Source organism: Carettochelys insculpta, chromosome 1 (genome assembly GCF_033958435.1).
Source record: "Carettochelys insculpta isolate YL-2023 chromosome 1, ASM3395843v1, whole genome shotgun sequence".
NCBI lineage: Eukaryota > Metazoa > Chordata > Testudines > Carettochelyidae > Carettochelys > Carettochelys insculpta.
The window spans coordinates 136854917-136875028 of NC_134137.1; the positions used below are offsets into that span (position 1 = coordinate 136854917).

At 39.6% G+C, this 20112-nt stretch overlaps 1 protein-coding gene across 11 annotated transcripts in view; it reads right to left on the reverse strand.

The window, feature by feature from the left end:
• Positions 1–20112, reverse strand: part of ZBED1 (zinc finger BED-type containing 1) — a 325489-nt gene that overhangs the window by 223176 nt on the left and 82201 nt on the right. For 4 of the 11 annotated variants that reach the window (XR_012645322.1, XR_012645321.1, XR_012645320.1 and 1 more), the window contains exon 1: positions 9803–11798. The exons of 1 other annotated variant lie outside the window; for it this stretch is intronic. Coding sequence is in view for 4 of the 10 variants with exons in the window: in XM_074992356.1 (XP_074848457.1) it covers positions 7498–7755; positions 9803–11695 (2151 nt within the window). In the remaining 6 variants the exon portion in view is untranslated. Of the gene's footprint in view, positions 1–1107; positions 11897–19521; positions 19718–20112 lie in introns of those variants that run through there. 6 more of the 11 variants (XM_074992356.1, XM_074992365.1, XM_074992402.1 and 3 more) reach the window with 6 other exon arrangements.

A 20112-nucleotide genomic window follows, 5' to 3' on the forward strand; every position in this document is an offset into this window, starting at 1 on the left:
CCAAAATAATCTTAAAAACAATCACTGCTTAAAAACAAATTTTGATTTAATTCCTCACTTATTACATTTTATAATGAGAAAACAGAAACTTTTTTTTTATAAAATCTAATTTTACTTTCAATATTTTTGCTAGTTTTTACATTTCACTCAGCTTGCACAGAGAAACTAGGCTATTTAATTTCACATCTGTGTTCCCATTGACAAAACACTGTTAATTATGTCAGCATCCTGTTTGCTCCATCTTATGTTTTCTGAATTTAAGTATTTTGCCTAAACTCTGCAACTGTGTTCCTTTATGAGAACTTTTAGTAGACCATGTAAATCACCTACAAAAGAGAATGACCCATTATTTAGAAATTTTCTTGTTTATGCTTTTTTAAAAATACTTGCACATTTTTAATGTAAGGTGCAAATGTAAAATAAAAATAATGGAGCTAGTGGGACATCTCTGTGTAGCGAGTGTTTCTTACACTCTCTTATCCTTTTTAAAGTGCTATATTGTTATAAACACTACCAGCAACTCTCAATATAGCAAGATAAAATTAAAAAATCTTTCAATCCTCTTTTCCAGCCATCAAATATATGCACAAATATAATTCAGATAAAAACCTATCATTTTTTTAGAATAAAAATAAGCAAGATGTGATTTTTGCAATGATTCCTACCAACTAATAAAAAAGTGTCAACATGAATTTTGCTTGGACAGTAAATATTTTTACCAATTATGTAACATGAAATTTTGGATTTAGATAAAGCTTTAATTGTAGGGGACAAATTTTTAAAACACATTTTGCTGTCCATGGAATTATGTTACACATAAACAACTAAGGCTACATCTGTATTACCCCAGGAGATCAACACATTGAAGGTCTATCTTCCAACGTTTGATTCTGCACTCGCAGTCACCCCCTGTACTACTCACAAGATGCAAGGAGTAAGTGAGGTTGCTTCCCCAGTAGAAAAAAGCAGTCCTGTTGCACTTTAAAAACTAATAAAATAATTTACTGGGTGATGAGCTTTCATGGGATCTGCAGAAGTGGGTCTGCCCCACGAAAGCTCATCACCTAATAAATTATTTTGTTAGTCTTTAAAGTGCTACAGGACTGCTGGTTTGTTTTGCGAAGATACAGACTAACACTGGCTACCTCTTTGTGACTCTTCCCCGGTACAGACTGCCAAATGAGCCACACGCAGATATGCTGATTCTAGCAACACAACTGCTGTAGCTAGAATTGCATATCTGTTGCTCAACTTTGCCTAGTGTAGACGTAGCCTAAGATAACATTTGTCTGAGTGTGCAAAATGTACTGAGGAAATTAAGGAGCTGTAACATACCTAGTCATTTTTGTAATTTACCTCAGCAGTTACAGATTTTCTTTTTCTGTACATTCCACTTTGGAATGCACATTCATACATCTATTGGGATTACTACTTCTTTAATTGCAAGCATCTATCCCCAACTCTGGAGATCACTAAATTTTTTTTTTTTTTTTTAAAGTTAGCCTAACGTGGTTCTGGAAACCCTGAGTATATTCAGATCCCTGATACTTCTATAAGCAAAATGCTTACAATATCATGCCTCAAAACAGTACATATCATGGCACAAAGCAGAGTGGAAGTTACAGTGCCCACTTAGTGTTGACACTTGGTGCTGCCTATCGTGTGAAATCGAAAATATAAAAGCAATTGTGCAAGAATCAATGAAGAGATAAGAGACTTCAGCAAGAGGGTCAGGTTAAGGAGTTACTTGTAAACATTATTTTAATACAAAACGATTGTATGAAGAAAAAGGTCAGATTAACTTCCCTAGCACACAGCAAAGTTTACGAATTTATTCCCTGCTGTCTTGTTTCCCCCTCTTGGCATTGAGCCTGATTCTCCACAGAATCAGGCTACTACTATTACCACTTTGTGTAATAGTAATTTGGGCCCAGGTCAGTGAAGCGCTAGTGCACGAGTTTACTAACTCCCTGGGTGAGATTCTGTGATATTCCTATATTGTGCACTAGTCTGCATAGAGCAAGTGCACCTCTATGTAGTACTCCTTCAAAGAGCACTAGTTTAAGTGCACCAGCAGGACCAGTCAATGTGCAACACACCAGTGAACTTTAGAAACTACAACCCTTACAACGCTGCTTGCTATATCTGATGCACAAAACACCTAAGGCTTGCAGGATGATGAAACCAAACAGCTAAGAGTGTGCATTGATCAAACCTACAGATTCCCCAGGAAAAGCTATGCCAGAAAAGGACAATCCTGGGAAAACCAAGATAGCATAAGGGGCTTAAATTACAACAGTGTCCCACTGGGCGACAGCTCTAGCTGGAATGTCCATATTATTGCTTAGCAGAGACAACCTCAAGTCCTGCCCCAACAGCAGTTTTGGGGGAATTCTCATAACAGTATTGCTTTCCAACAGTGTGTATCAGGGTAAGCCTGCCAAGGCCAGATATGGGCTTTTAGGGCCCCTTTATTCCCCACTTTACCTGCCTCCAAGCCACCAGAGGAGGGAGAAGAATCTCACCCCTTAACTTGAAGCACGCGCTTTTGTCCCATTGAAATGACTGAGCTTGAACATCATTCCCCAGACTATTTTCTCGAATCAGAGGCTTGCACCTGTGCAAAGTTGGTGTAAAATTGTTATGTAATCAGAACAGTGCTGTTTTTGCATGTACTTTGCATAGGTGTAAATAACTATACAAGGAGCATGACACTGCAACTTGAGCTATTCACCACCATGGAAATAAAAAAAGATTGCAAGAGTGATGGGAAATAGCCTACCCAAGGAGCTCTGCTTGCCTCTTTGAACACAGAAAATAGGCCTGATTATCACATCGAAATGCTACAGAAAGCAGTGATTTCTCAATAGTAACCTTTACATATGACAGCGAGATAAGGAATTAACATCCTGAACCGAAACAGAAATGAGAAGCAGGAGTGCTTAAAATCATCACTGGCATTTCAGACTCTGAATCGACCTGGCTTGAAAAAGCATCTCTTTAGTCTCTGTTCTATTTTTGACAGCATGTACTTCACCCACAGTGGTTTTTAAACATGTATTTAAACCTCTACTATGAATGGAAATATTTCAGTAGTTTTTGTAATGATAGTGGAAATTTTATTTTAAATTCCCTGTTGTGTTACTAACCCAATCACATGAGCACTGAGAGCCTGAAAATGAAGCGGACTAAATCAAAAGCAAAGTTGATTTACTTGATTTTTATTGTCCAAGCTGAAGGAAATCCTTCCGTATGTCAACTAAAAGCAACATAGGGAAAGTATAAATACTGAAAAAATTTAAATAAATACCTTAAATAACCTAAGGGGTTACTAGTATTCCAGGTAAGGAAAAGTGTTCTCAACACAAAATATTTAAGATGGCATAAATTAAAATGTTCAATATTAGAGCTGTTTTATAGTTCCCCCCATTTCCATCATACAAATAGCAAATTTTAATCTTGGCAGAAAAGCAGTTGTCCAGAGGAAGTATGGGGAGACTGTATCTTTAGAGGACTCAAAAAAAAAAATCCACCCCAGAAAGACAGCCAAAAGCACTGAATCTTCTCACTGTAACCAAAACCAAAACAAAAACATGCTTGTTCTATATGTATAGCTTCGCAGTTACTTGAAAAACAGATCACAAGATCTTCAGAAAAGAATGATCTCTTGTAATGAAAATGTTAAATGTGAACAGTATTAGGGAAATAGTAGCATACATGGAACTTACATAAGATATTGTTTCTCTTTCCAGTATACATACAACATGTATAGGTACAACTTAACAAGTATTACAATACCATCTACTTTAAATAATTTTCGAGAGAGATGAGAAAACTTATGAACTCTAACAGAGAACTAAAATCTTCTAAATTTCCATGATGCATCCATTAAAATTATTCAGATGCCTTGTAAACATAACCCTTCTAGCATGAGTAAAGTCAAACGCAACCTAAAATTTAGGTGTGCAACAGAATTATTTTACAATATGAATATCAATATGTGTTTTCACTTTTGCTCTTTTGTACAGCACCTCACACAGCAGGGTCCAGGTCCCATGACTGGGGCTCCCTTGATGCTTCATGAATACACATAAACAACAATACAATGACAAACATATGCAAACTTTGCTCTGCAAAGCTCATAACTTTAGTCTTTGTTTTAATGAACAAGTCAAAGGCTGTGTCTGCACTACCCTGTATGTCAGTGTATGTCACACAAGACTGAATAAACCACTCCTTCAGCAACACAGATTGCATGAACATGAGCACCTGTGTGCAGAGCACTACGTTAGCAGGAGAGCTTCTCCCACTGACAAAGGCTCTATAGTTCATGGAGGTGTTTTTATAACGCTGACAGAAGAGCTCTCTCCCATTTGGCAAAGAGCATCTTCACCAGACGTGCTGCAGCGGGGCAGCTACATTGGTACAGCTACGCTGTCACTACATCTACCTGCAGACATGCCCTCGGGTGAGTAAACCAAGAACACAAAGTAAATCAGAATACTACTCACTTCAGTTTTAATAACCTAAGATACTTTGCACCCAAGTATTGGGGCTTTTTTGGGTGGGGGATTTTTTTTTTAAATACATGGAGCCTGATTCTGACTTTAGTTACATCATTCTATATTAGAAGTAACTCTGTTGAAATCAACAGATCTGATTCTTCATTGTTTTGCACTTAATATTAAAAAGTACCATATGTTGGAATGACTTATTCAGATTTAGTAGCATTTTGCAACCACCGTACCCATGCTCAACTGAGTACTTCCACCTGACTGTTTCCAGCAGAGAAACATACAAACAAATTCATGCTATTACCTTTCTAGCTGAATAAGTGAGAGCACCAGTGAAAGCCATAGTGTAAACGAGGTCCCACAGCAAAACTATTTTTATCACTCTATCATTCTTACTTTTAGCAGGTTTAACTAATATAGTAATAAAAATACTGTGTCTCACAGTAGCCATGTCTACAACGCAGTGCTCATCATCTGAACTAATGGGAAATATTAGTTTATCTTTGGGTGCAGCAGGAAGCAAGGTTCAAGGCAATGCAGACTCTGGTCCAATTAAACTATGAGTGACAGTGATATTGTACCATGTGATCTAAACAGATTGGTTACTTTGTTCTAAGATGCTTTATTACCGCAGTATCTGAGCACCTTGCAATCTTTAATGTATTTAGCCTCACAACACTCTGAAGACTGAGGAAATACTATTCTCCTCGTGTTATGGACTGGAACTGAAGCACAGAGACATTAAGACCCAGATTCTTATGGGTATTTAGGCTGCTAACTACTGCCAAAAACAGGGAAGTTAGGAGCCTAAATAGCTTTGTGGGTCCAGGCCAAAGTGACTTCTCTGAAGTCGCAGAGGAAGTCTGTCACAGAGCAAGAAACTGTATCCCTAACCCCAAAACCATTCTCTCTTTCTCTAATTATGTTTTACGTCCTAAAGGTAAGTTAGACATTGTGTAGCTTAAGCACTAAATCTACTCCCCTTTTAATAAATGTGACATTTTTTAAATGTAAAACACATAAAAAACAAACAGAAGCACTACAGTGGATGCCCTTACACAGATCTACTGGCTTGTAAGAGTATTTAAATTGTAAGCTTTTTTAAATTTGTATGTTTTTTAAAAAATTCCCATAAAAGTGAATGTGTTTTTGTTTTTGGAGGGGACCTAATTTTAGTTGAGCCCTCTAGGAGTATTATGCAAAATAATAAAGCTGGTTCCAGAAGTGTTCTACACTTCCAAAAGGGGAGTTCTATTATATCTTATGTACAGGGTTTTCGGGGGAGGGGGCAGGTTGTTTGCTTTGGTTTTATTTTTTTTCCTAATCTGTAAGAGAGACTTTTAGAACTAGAAAACAAATATTCTGCTAAAAATGTAAACCTTTTCAACTGGCATGTTCATCATTCCTCTTATCCTTCTAGGTCATAACACATATTAATATATGGGCTTTCCCCAAAGGCACTTATATTACCAATTTCCTTCTTAACACTACCATGAGGTCTTAATGTTGAGTTTGGGATATTTAAATGTGTAATATCAAAATTATTTGTCTTCTTTTACCATAAATATGTTTCAGGAAGTTTTAAAAATTCATTTTCTAAACAAGAAGCAAAATCCAAAGATGCATCCCTGCTCATCATCCTCCCCACCGCAACATTTCTTCAGGTGTCACATATTATATAAAATTCCAGACTGTAGGTTTGTATAGATTTGAAGAGACAAACGTTCACAGTCTAGGGGTATAGCACAACTCACTAACATGTTCTCATCCCACCCCAGTAATAATGAACCATATTTACTTATTTTGTAGCAGCAAGTACACGGAGTTCCACTTAGCTCACCCTCACAGCAGCTTCTGTAACTGTGGCACAGGTCATTCTGTTGCAGGAAAGCTGCATGTAAGTTTTATCAAGAGAAACTGTCCAAGTTTCTTAGTGAGGGGCATTAGTGATCTCAACGTGTTTTAATCCAGAAAGATTTGTGTGGTGTATGCCCCTAAATAACACGATAAGAATAAAACTCATGGACAGTTTGAAAAACTTGAAACACAACCTCGCTTTTTTACTGGAGAGTTATATGTCACCAAATGCTGAAGACACGAACACCAACGGACTAATAAATTAGTAGCTAATTTATTTCTGTGGTTTATTTAACAATATTCCAAGTTTAGCACATTAAATAAAAACTCACACATAATGGGTAAACTAACAATGGCTGTGTCTTAGAATGGGACATGTCAATTGGACCAATTACAATTTTGTTTTGGATACCAAAAATTAAAAGGCCAGGAGCAGAACAGTGCATTGCACTGGTATTGGCGGAACTGGTCTGAGGAGAAAACAGGCTGTACTGCATGGTAATTTTAGCCTTCAGATGGTACATGTGGGAATTGGGGGGTTGGAGATTACCAAAGTAGGCTGGCTGAATTCAGAGCTGAAACGGCTGATTTTCTTTTCTTTTTTATATTGGTGTAACTCCACTAATTTCAGCAAAGCTACTCCTAATTATAGTTGTGTAAGAAGAGATTCAAAACTCTGGCACTAAGACAGTGCTTAATTTGTAATTAAAGAGGAAATAGGTCTCAAACAGGAGACAGGACTCAAGCAATTTTATTTTACTTTGTATTTGATGTGGCAAGCCCAGCAGTGCGGGATTATCAACTGTCAACCCTAGAAGTGTTGGGGTTCACCCTTGACAAAAATTAACAACTGGGATAACAGCTTCAGCTCCTTTGAGGACATAGTGGTGACAAACTGCGGTTAAAGTTACTCTGAAATTGAACTGGTAGTGTGTGTTACATCACCTTAGCCTTCAGTGTGCAAAACAAGTATAACTTAAACAGTGATCAGGGGTAAAAGGATAATCAGCTAATAGGTCTGTTTTAACTTTCCCCTCCAGTTAATTATCCTGTTATACTTCCTTCACATGTAAGCTACACTTATATTGAACATTCTCTGTGCCCAGTCTCCTACAGCCCTGCATAGTCATGTACACCTGTGCAAACTAGATATACAGTGACACCATGTAAGAATGGTGCATTTTACACACATTTTATGAAAGCATAAATTACACAAGGACTGGAACATCTGAATGCTAGGTCTGTACCTGTTAGACAACCATTTACATTCATTTTTCATTAACTGAAAGCTGCCAGATAATTTACGCCAACGTATTGGTTTCATGAGTCTAACGTCCACCCTGTCTAGTGCCAAACGATCATACAGTCCATCAGCTGGTGAAAACTATACAAACAAAAAGTAAACATACACAACTTAGTAGCAGAAATGAAACAGTGCAGTAAATATCATTAAAAATCTCACTTTTGATTTACTTTTGACCAGCCCCTTAAAACCAGACAACTACAATTATGAATTCCAAACAGCTATCCCATAACAATGCACCAAACAGTCTCTGGTGGCTCTCTCCCCAAATCAGTTGTGCATAAGACAATCACAAACACACACATATACATGTTCTGTGTTAGGGTTTTATGCTGCTGTCTACCACCACAGTACCTGAGTGCTCTATGGAAACAAGCATTTTACAGGATAATCAGTGAGACTAGTAAAACAGAGTGAATGTCTCCGACCTCTGCAACAACTGAATGGATTTCCAAAAGCACGACACGCAGAATTTCAGGAGGCATCCCCACTTGTACCATCATGCTATGATGAACTAATGAAAAATTGCATTCTATTTGGTACGAGTGATAGTCCCAGAATATTTCCAGTTGGGAAATGAACAAATATAAAAAAAAAAAAAAACTTTGCCTACAATTTGGTAATTCAAAAAGTCCCCCTGTGCATAACCAAAATATGCCTCCCCCACTCTTTACTCTCTGCTGACAAGAAGGCTAGAGACTTATTTTAGACATATAGTTCTTTCTAACAGATACGTTATATTTCATTATTTTACTTTGCTAAGTACTCAAAAAGACATAAAATATTTAGGCACAGAGACACAGAGGCAGCTACTACGGCTACAAATAACGATTAATCAGAACAAGTAATGAGGTGGGTCAGGCCAAAGCCCTCTACAAACTGACACTAAAAGGAAGAAGGAGAAAAGGAAATGTTTTAAGTGCTGACATGACAGGAAAGGTTATTAAAGTTTAACAACTTGAGCAAGGGTTTTTTACCTGCTTCAATACATTTACACAAAATTAAAGCTTACTTTTTTGAAAGACTCTTTCGACCAGAAATCTTCCTAACTCCCTGGACAAAGTCCCAATTTAAAAGTAAAATAATTTGTATAAAAACACATAAAATGCATACCTATGGCCCTAGCACTTTTCCAACCTCTCTACTTCCTCCATCCTTCATGGGCCCAATTCTTTGCTTTTTGCACATCATGTAGTCACCACTTTGACCCACACAAAGTGAGTGTAAAATAACACAGTTCTGACGTGGTTGCAATTTCCACCTACCAAGTACAATCGTAAGGGGTGACATCAGGGCTCGCCTACACTAGAAAGTTTTACCACTTTAACTATACTAGTGTGATTAGGTGACAAAATATTGCCAGGTGTGGATGCACTTACAGTGGCATAAAGGTGTTTATAGTAGTACAGCTTATTATGATTATGGAAACAAAATAAGCTACCAGTATAATTACATCCACGAGGGCCTATACCTACCTATCTACAAAAATCACACCCCTAATTAATGCAGTTATAACAACAGAACTTATAGAGTAGACTAGGCTAAACGTATGAGGTAGTGAAAAAAAAATCAGGCTCAAAATTATTCATCATCTACTTTCTTCTTATAAGAGTCTCTGAAGATCTGACTTACGGATTATAAAATCAGCTTCATATTTAGGAATTTAAAACTCCAAAAACCTAACCCATGTTGGCTTCAAAAGTAGATTTGTACATCTCTAAATCTTCTCTGTTTAGGGTCCAAATTCAGGGGGAAAAAAACCTTTATTACAGAAAGCACTTAAGCATGTTCAAGTCTCATTGAAGTAAATGGAAATTAACACATTTATAAGGGCTCTCCTGGAACTGGGGTCAGAGTCAGGAGTCATTGGTCTTTGAAGAATTACTTCCTTGTTCATTTCAGTGGAGTATAATCACAAGTCTATTACGTTCTAAGATAGCGGGCAACACATATACAATGGAAACTTTAACCAAGTGTGTTACATTTGTTCAATATTTACAGAATTCATAGCATCAAACAGAATTATTTTGGTAACTTAAGACAAATATCTCTTCTTTGTTAGTTCATACACATAGTATTCCTGTTAAACGAACCCACTGTCTCGGATATTAAAGAAATTGCTGCTTACATTTACTGTGTCATTTAAATTAAAAATCTGTTCCTGTTCCAAGCCCCACTCGCCTTCGTCCTCATCTTCAGGTTCTGCTTCAGACGTATTGCGAGTGTTTTCATACAAAAAGATCTGCTCATCAACATGAGCTGGGGCTAACCGGTTTCTCTTAGCACTTACAACATTAGCAGAGGAACCAAAAAGGCGTTCCGGGAAGACTCTTGTGGCCAGAATACACCAATATTTCTGTAGTACCTTCGGTAAAACAGGAAATAATGCTAGTCTGTCAGACCACCACTTAAGTGGGTCTTCATTCAGACCAAGAACCTTTTGTGACTTAAAGTTGCTCAACTCCTCAACAATCTGAGCATGCCACTCCTCTTGGTCTTCCACCCCTCCTGTCTGGCAAAAGATTTCCGCGAGCATATTATTGATTGTGCTGGTAGGGGGAGGGGTAGAGGAGACGATTATTTTTTTTGCAGGTGGCTCTTCTGACACTGCAAAGAACTTGTCTTCAGGCCTGAAAGTGTTTTCTTTTACCTTTTCCAAAAGGCCTTTTGCTTCTTCCACCACTCTGTTTTCTACCTGTTGCCGTTCAAATGCTGAAAGGAAAGGTAATTTTTTGTACCTAGGGTCAAGAAAGGTTGCAACATTGAGAAACATATCTATCTCAGGTGTATGCTGGTATGTTGTTGACAACTCTTTGGCTATCACTTCCTTGGCCATGCTAATTTCTTTCAAATCATTCTCTTTGATGTTCAATGTGGTATTCAGAAGCATGTGGAGGAGTGGTTTCACCATACTGATCATTGGATATTTTGAAGCAGACATCATCTCAGCAACCTGTTTAAAGGGCTGAAGTAGTTCCACCAAGCCTTCAATTGTATTCCACTCGCTGGCTTCCAACATCAGATGGTGGTTATTGCTGTCCTCCACAAGAACAGCTGCAATTACAAACTGCTGCTCTTTAAGACGCTGCAACATGGCAAGTGTGCTTCCCCACCAGGAAACACGATCACTTACAAGCATGCAGTGCAGAATATTTTGTTGCTTCTGCTTCTCACTTAACATGTACATTGCTACTGTTGACTGCTGAAAATATTCCACCAGTTTTCGGCATCTGGCAAGGAGGCTGCACAGTTTTGGAAGCTGAAAAGCTTGCTGTATTCCTGCATTAAAAGTCTGTCCCAAACAAGGCATTTGTACTGGAATATCTAGGAGAGAGCAAGCTTTCACAATGTCTTTGCCATAATCTGTGGTAGCACCGAAGACTTTTGTATTGATCCCCCATTCAATAAAAATTTCATAAAGGACGCGTGTAATTGTTTCAGCAGTATTTTCCTCTGGCACTTCAAATGTTTTTAAACATCTGGAGTTAACAGCTAGACAGTTAGAAGGACTACTGCTGAGAAAATGAACTGCAAGCGTTACATATGATCTATTCTGGTTTTCACTTCTCCACATGTCAGTGGATATGCCACACCATAGAATTTCTGTAAGTTCTTTTAACACAATTTCTCTAATGGCATTGTATTTTTCAGGAATTGCTTTTGTACAGAAATATTTCCTGCTAGGAAGTTCATATCTAGGATCAGCTGTTCTCAAAAGTGCCTTGAACGTGGGTTCATCAACAATAGAGGAAGGATACATGCCCTCACAAATTAAGCTAATCACAGCAGAAGTCAGTTCTTGATGCTTTTTGTTTTCATAATTGTGGCTGGTCTTCATAATTAAAGTGTCTTGGACAACCTGCTGTGAGGATTCTGGCTTCAGTTTTGAAAATGCAGTAGCAAATGCTTCCCTCATTTGTTCAGTGTTACTTTTCACAAATTCACAGAACTCATCAGGGTGATTTTTCTCAAGGTGGTATGAAAGATTGGATGTGTTTCCTGAATAGGCAATTTGGGCCATGCAAATGCGACAATAGATTTTTTTCCACTGTAATATGCATCCTTCTGCATTAGTATCAAACCCAAAGTACTTCCATACTTTACTCTTTGCTCTTGGATGAGCCACTAACTTTAGATCTGATGGCGAGCCTTCTAAGCTTTTATTCTCCATTGCTTCTTGGCCACCGTCTCACCTTTTGATCCTTCAGTCATTAATGAGTACCTGATAAAGGCAGTAAGATAAAAATACAATGAGAAAGCACACGATCACACTTAACTATGTGAAATTAGTGCTTCTGTGAACACACCAAGAAACCTACCTTACTAATTACATTTAAAATTTAAGGATGAGGTTTACAGGAAATGTGACCTACAGGAAGACTCATTCAAATGTCAGAAATAAAGAAACGTTTTAATATGTAAAGCAACGCTGTGACTGAGCTAGAACATACATGAGAAAACGAGTTTCTTGAATGACATGGAAATTCTTGGTAGAGAAAGTGGAAGAGTAACTGTTGCTTAAGTACGTTATTGCCATGTACATTAGATCTTTGTTATAGTAGTTCCCTATCCCGAAATCATACCTAAGGTTGAGTCACCATCCCTTTCCATAAGAATTACTGCACTCAGCTGTTTAATGTTTATTTCAACAAAAGCTTGATACACAAGGAACACTTGTTTTGAAACAAATTTTGTTAAGTTGATTTGACTTTGTTAGGGATTAATTTTCAAGTTATACATTACAACCACGGAACAAAGCCTGCTCTGATAAAATCAAAGGTCATTTTTCAACTGCATTCAGTGAAAATAGGATCAGAGCCCTTGTGCAGAGCAACAGTATACATTTGAGGGATTTCCTGCCCGTGTCTTTCTGGAATTAACGTTCACTGCTCTTGGCTCCTATAATATCAGCACCACGTAACTGCAGGAAGAGAGGCAGGCAGAGGAACTTTTATCAATGTAATTAAGCACTGAAATATATCAGTTTGAAAAGTCTTTTTAAGTGCACTCTGGAAAATTTTACATACAACTTTGCTAGGGGTAAAATATGTTTGCCAAAAATGATATAATAAAGCCACCAGTCTCCCTGCAAATAGCTTCCTGCCAGACTTTACTTCACTGTACCAGTGCACCACTACACATGGCTGAGTTTGTATGTGTAAACGTTGCTTTGTTTACCTCTCCCTCCACTGCAATCTAGCCAGACCATCACCAACAACCCCTCAAAACAACAAAACAGCCCCATTCTTGTAATGCCTGGTAAGTGGGTAACAAGGATCAGTAAGGAGAAAGGAAAGCAGCTATCAGGGAACACTAGGGCAGTCACGTAGAACAATCAGAGAGGACCTGAGTGGGGAATGCATTCATGAGGTATTCTACTGAAAGCAGGAGGTCAAAAAAAAAAATCAATAAATTGGGGTAAGTGTCAGTGACAACAACATGCCAGGACACAGAAAGAGAACACTCTAGATCAGCATTTCCCAAAGTGTGGTCCGCAGCCCAGTACCGGTCCTCAGAAAATATACAAATTATTGCTATGTACTATTATGATTGTGAATAAATAATAAACAGTGAAAATGCATTGATTTTTCTTTTCTTTTTGTATACGCATTTATATTTTTGGGACACAAAAAAAGGTACTGATAAAAACCGGGTCCAAACTATATCAAGTTTGAGAAACCCTGCTCTAGATGAGTAAGACAGGCTAGCATGTTCTTCATGACCTCAAAGATCCAGGGGAATGCTCGTTTGTAATTTTTTTTTTGTGAAGAATATGTGAAGAAAACAGCCAAATAACAAATCTGCAACACCCTCTCATCTTTACCCTTCAATAACTTTGTCTTAATATTTTATAAAAACCCAAAATATTCCTACATAACTAGAAAAATTAAATGGAATAAATGCCCCTTATCCATAGTCTTAAAGCACCTGTCCAGCTGCTGGCGAAAAGGTCAGTGGGAGGAGGGCCCAAATACGGGACAACTGGTCCCTTTTAAAAAATAAGCAGACATGCCTTTTTGTCGCTAATATGGGACCGTCCCACCTAATACAGGACGGATGGTCATCCTGTTCAGTGCCTGTGTTTCAAGCCATTGTACGGTATTTCTGGGACACACACAAACTCAGTGAGTTTCGTTACATCCCAGAGCATCCTTAACTGTAACATGGAGGTTCCTGGAAGCAAAGAGGAAAGTACTGTGTTAAACATAAACTATTGAAAACACAAAGGGAGCTTTTACCAGAAAAAAAAAATTGACTGTACAGCGTTCTTCTCATTCCATTTAAATTCAGATAGTTACCAGCAGCATTTTTCTTCTGAATGATAAAATTTCAGAGATGCTTTAAGTCAAAGCTTAGTTGTAAACCGCTGAAAAAACAAAAATGCTGTTCTGTTCGGAGTTTCAAATGTTTCAAAGTTACGAACAACCTCCATTTCCCACATGTTCATAATGTTCAGGTTCTGCTGTATTATCCAGCTCCATGCTAAGGATGTAAATAGCCCTGTTACTTAACTGTCTGGAATGTAAGGGTTCACACTGTGGCGATGATTCATGATGGGGAAGGATTACTGCAACTGTATGTAAAATAAATTTGTTTTAGCTTTTCTTTTTTAACAAAGCCACAACATTACATACAAAAGCTAACTTACAAAGTTACTTAGGTTGCAAAGAGAAAGAAGAACCTGAAAGGCAGAAAATCCCAGATTTAATATCGACGATACTACTCGAATTCTGCCTTGGTGTCCATGTATTATACATTGTAAAACAGTCTCAAATTGGGACTCCACTTTCTCCCTGGACTTCTACCTTTTTCTGTGCACTGGAAATTATTTGGCAATTCTAATTTTTTAGTACTGACTGAACTTTGTAATCTGCATTGCTCTCTTTTTAAATGTAGTCTTTCTTCTGCATCTAATTTATTAACATCTTATGTGTACAGTATATATAGCTCCTTTTATCTTGGATCGCAGAGATTATTGCTTTCATAGATGAATCAATTCACCCACAAGGGATCACAAATGATCTCCAGAGAGAAACAACTTTAACTTGGACACATAATTGTTTAAGTCAGGAAGTAAAGCATCTTTAATCTTTTATAATACTTTCTCTATATGAAATAAAAGACATTAATATTTGGAACAAAGCTGGGGGGGGTTGTAAGCTCTCTATTCTTAATGGTTTTGAAGGTTTTGAAAGTCTATTATAGTGAAAGCCAGAAGAAAATAATTCCAGGTATATTAATTTAAAAAAAAATTGGACAAATGTAACATTCCTATGATGTTAAAAGTTACTTTTAAAAACATGAATGAGCAATCCTAGTATAGTACTCAGTTCAAAGTCCCTTTCTACATCTCTCAAATATCAAATATAAACATGAATGAGTCTTTCGCAAAAGTATAAAATGTGCACCACTATGTCTGAAGCCAAATTTCAATGAAAAGATGTATGCAATAAAAGATCAAAAGTAGCATGACAAAAAAAAATTGACAGCTCTTCACCATGATCATAAAAATTCCTACTCTGTGAAACAATTAGTGTCAGTAATAGCATGATTTCAAAAAAAAAAAGATAAACAACAAGAAGGTGACTTTAAATGGCCTTGAACCACATTTCCAGTATTAAAATCCTGGGGTCACAATAAGCCAGCTCATCTTTTGTAAATTCACTGATTTGCTTTTTGTTTTTAAAAATCTGATTCTGAGTCAAGGTCATTCCTTACACTAAGGCTAAGTCTAGGCTGTCACTTTCCTGTGCAGCAACTTTCTGGCTTATGGGTGTGAAAAACACCTCTTCCAAGCACAGCATGATACTGTCCTTCAAAGCACCAGTGTAAACAGGCTCCTAGCACAGTCAGCTACCCCTCTCATGAAGTGGTGTACACAGGACACTGGCAGAGCTCTCTCCCAGTTCTCATGCAGCAGCGGTACTTTCACTTTAAAGCACTGCCACAACTGTGCTTCAATTTTGGAAGAGTAGGAAAAAGCCAATATGAGAAGCAGCATCTATTTTCATCAAAGTTAAGCACTGAAAGAAGACTGTGCATGCATAGTTTCTAATTGAATTATTGTTTGTACACAGCATTAACAGATATTTATTTTTCCATACTGATCCATAATTATACTATTTTATACAACTGGTATTGAGAAATGTTTAATAATAAATAATAATAATTCCTCTTTCCAGCACTGCACTTAATGAGTTTAATGTAGACTACACAATTAACTGCATTCAGTTTAACCTCTCTCATTAATATCGCCTCCTCCTGTGTTCCAGTTTCAATGTCTGAATGAAACTTCCTGATATTCCTTCCCTGGAATGCTGTGAAATTTACAGCATGTTGTATATTTATACTTTTGTGGGTTTGGTTTACAAATCAAAGCAACTAAAATTATATTTTGCCACAAGATCTGCCTCATCTGTACAGTTCAAGAGATCTGTTCCATTCACAACAACCTAAACAGCTCCTTTAAAATGAGATAGATACTAGGAAGATGTAGTAATATCAAAGTCAGCTTTTAGAAAGACAAGTTACGGTGTGAATCACAAATAATACATACCATTGATTAATCCAAGAAAAGGACTAATTTAATTCAGTTTAGTTTAGATTGCAGTTCCTGAAGTATTTCTGTAAAATATTACAGCAAACTTTTTAAAATTAATGCAGCTTCTGAAGCTATGAGGGCTTCACTACGCTAGTACACTTCAGAGCCTTAATTCAATACAAGGCAGCCCAATCACTGGATGCCAGTCAGCTTTCTATAATACAGCTTTTGCCAAGAAGCAGTACCTATGCTGAATTATGGCCATTGAAGATGAGATCAATTAGGCTTAAGGTCCTCCTTCCAAAACATGGAGACAAATTACAACTCTTTGGCTCCCTCATTCCCTTCCCCAACGTTTGTTTGTTTTTTTTAATGTTTCTCACGATAAGTCAATTTATATTTGATCTATGTACCTTTATTCCTAAAACCATATCTTTTTGAGGACTGAGGATTAAAAGGATTAGAAGTAGTTTAATGTCTGGTTTCACATTTGTGTTTTTAATACAATGTTTTGTTGACTAATTTCTTCACACAATTATTGCTTTATTCCAATAAAAGCAGCAGAATATTTATACAAGAATGACTAAAACACAATTACTTTTACATTTTAAACTCCTGATTTTGTCATGTTACGGCCACTCCTTTGAAATCTTCCCTACAGTATCTTACAATCCATTTCAAAATGTCCTTGAAAAGTTAGGTTCTTTTAATCACTGTGTTTCAAATATTTTCTCGATATTTTCTGATTTGATAATGATATTTAAGATTACAAAAATTTAAATGTTTGGGTCAAACTGTCATTTTTCTGTTCAGTTCTAAATTATTTTGAAAGTGTTACACACCCTAAACATAATACACAGCTTTAATCTGCCAAGAAAAACTAATGCTAGAAGAATGCTCAGATCACATAAAACTGTAGGCATACGTCTGCTTTTTTTTCTTTTTGGCATGCTATGTGGTTCTGGGAATGAGAAAGCAAAGCCCAAATCTGCATTAGTATTAAAGAAACAGTACCCAATGCACCCAAGTGTGGAAATCCATACTGTTGTGTATTTTGTATTAATTTTACAAAAGTGAATAGTTAGCACAAATTTATTTTCTCTGCTCTGAAGTACCTCAACTATACAATAAGTTGATTCGGGCCTCAAGTTTTAAATAATCTCACTGTGCTTCGGTGATACACCTGCATTTTTTGTTCTTCTTGCTAAAACCACAAACACCTCTGTAAGACCCACAGTTGAAGCCACTAAGGTCATGTCTACACGTGCCCCACCCTTTCAGAAGGGTCATGTTAATAAGGCACTTTGGAACAGGTTAATGAGGCTCTGACATGCATATTCAGTGCCTCATTAGCATAACAGCAGCCAGTCATGCTTCAAAAGTGCTGCTTTCGAAACGCAGACCAACTGTATACACACGGGCGCTTTGAAATAAGCCCTAGACTTTGAAATGCCCTTATTCCCAATAGAGACAGTCTGTATTTCAAAAAGAAGCACTTGTGAAGCACGACTGGCTGCTATTATGCTAATGAGGCCCTGAATATGCACATCAGAGCCTTATTAACCTGTTCCAAAGTGCCGTATTAACATGCCCCTTCTGAAAAGAGAGGCATGTGTAGACATGGCCTAAGAGAAAGAATATAAACTGAACCAAACCAGTGCAAAATTTTACACTGAGCCTGGTGATGCTGTTGCTGTTGCTATTTCTATTTATATAGTTTTTAGGCCTTCCCAAGTTCAAGGAAGCTGTTAGAAGCGCCAGCATATTCAAGTGGTTTCAATAACTAGTTTCCTTTTAAATGTAAGATTCCTATTGTGTTGATGTCTGTCCTGAGAAGATTCCCAGATTAATCATTTCTGGAAATTTTAAACTTCCTTCATAGACACCTAATGTGGGAAAACAGAACATCATTAAGCTTTCTATTGATCACAAAGGTCATTTAAAAACTTAACACACAACTGTCAGGAAAAGAGCTCTAGGCCATGTCTACACTAGCCCCAAACTTCGAAATGGCCATGCAAATGGCCATTTCGAAGTTTACTAATGAAGCGCTGAAATACATATTCAGCGCTTCATCAGCATGCAGGGTTACTCCCTTATTCCCTTATTCCTATGAGCAGATGGGAATAAGGGGACTTCAAAGTAGGCGGGGTCCTTTCAAAAAAGGAGCCCCGTCAGGACGAGCCGGGCGGCGGCGAGGCGCGTCAATTTTGAAGTGCCACAGCCGCCCGCATGCTAATGAAGCGCTGAATATGTTTTCTTTCAAAAGAAGCTTTCAAAAGGGTGTGCTTTTCCTGAAATGGGAGCGGAAGAGAGCTTTCAAAAGGGAGTGTCTCTTTCTTTCAATTTACCTTCCAAAGAATGCTTTTTGTGTGTAGATGCTCCATGGGATCTTTCAAGAACTCCCTTCTTTCGAAAACCTTTTGAAAGAACTTGCTAGTACAGACACAGCCTATGAGATTCTGATTCAGTGACAATGTTCACCACTGTCAAACACTAGGGACCTTATTTAGAGTGAACTTAAGCAGCCAGGAGAGTGCAGAAATAAAGCCTGGTGTCCAAGTGTAGCAGAGATAGAGGAACTTTACTTGAGTAGTAGAAATTCAAAAGCAGGCAAGAACCACCCAGTGGGTTCTAGCTTAGTGTGCAGGTGCAGGATCAGGACTGAGGAAAGTGGCCAAGAAACCAGCAGCTTCAAGCTCAGTTGGTAGCTACAGCAGAAGCAGCAAGGAGGAGTACTGGTGGTTCCTTATAGGTGCATCACGGCACTACCTAAGCACATCACACACACGAACCCATTCAGAAATCAGGATCCAGGCCTGACTGGGTCCCGTGGGGGCAACTAGGGGAACTAAGCCCATGCCGCTGTGCCACCTTTCAACTCAAGGAGCAGCAGCCGAGAGATACGCCAGGCTGGGGCAGGGGCTGCCGAACCCGGGGCCTGGGGCCAGTGCAGTGGCGGAGAAAGGGGCCTGGCAGGGCTCTGTGGGTCTGACCCTGTGGAAGAGCAGCGAGGGGCATGTGCAGGTGTCTCCCCCCGTAGCTGGGGGGCAGCCGCCGGCGGCTGGGGCGGGAGGAAGCCCAGGAGCCCCTGCAAAGTCCCGGGGGAGGAGCCCAGCAGGCTCGCGCTGGCGCTGCAGCAGGCCGAAGAGAGGCCCAGGCCCTGCGGCACAGAGGCCCCGGGGCGCCCCGTACAAGGTCACGGCGCAGGCGGGGAGAGAGGGGCGGCCGCCGGCCCCGTTAGGAGCGCGGGCTGCGCCCGGGGCCCGGCCCCGCTCCGGCAGCCCGCGGGCCGGAGCTCTCACCTGGCGCGGGGGGCCCGGCGGGGCGGGGGCGGAGGCGGAGGCGGCGCAGCAGCTGGTGCAGGCTGACGGCCAGGCCGACGTAGTAGAGCCGCAGCGCGGGCAGCGCCCGAGACAATAGCGACATGGCTGCTCCGGCCCCGCGGCGCGGGGAGGGAGGGAACGGTGGGGGGGGCGGGCCGCGGCGCCTCCCTCCTGCCACTGGGTGTCCGCGAGCTGGCGGGGGGGCGCGGCGCGGCGGAGCCCACACCCAGCGGAAGGGAGAAGCGCCGCCGCTCGCTTCTGGGCATGTGCGCGCCAGGCTGGGGCGGGGAGGGCGAGTGGCGCGAGAAGCGGGGCTGACGGCCGGGCCGGGCCGGGCCGGGGGACTGGGGGCTGGGAAGTGAGGGGGCGCGGGCGCCTCCCGCCGGCAGCCCCGCTCCTGCGGTTCCCCGCAGCTGTGTGCGGGCGGGCGGCCGCCCGTGGGAACAAGCTGGCAAGGGCTGCGGTGGAGTCGCCGTCTCAGGCAACTTCATCAAGAGCGGATTTAAAGCACTCGTAATAGGGGAGCCGTGGGGAAATTTCCCCGGGCAGACGGGGACATCACAATGGTCC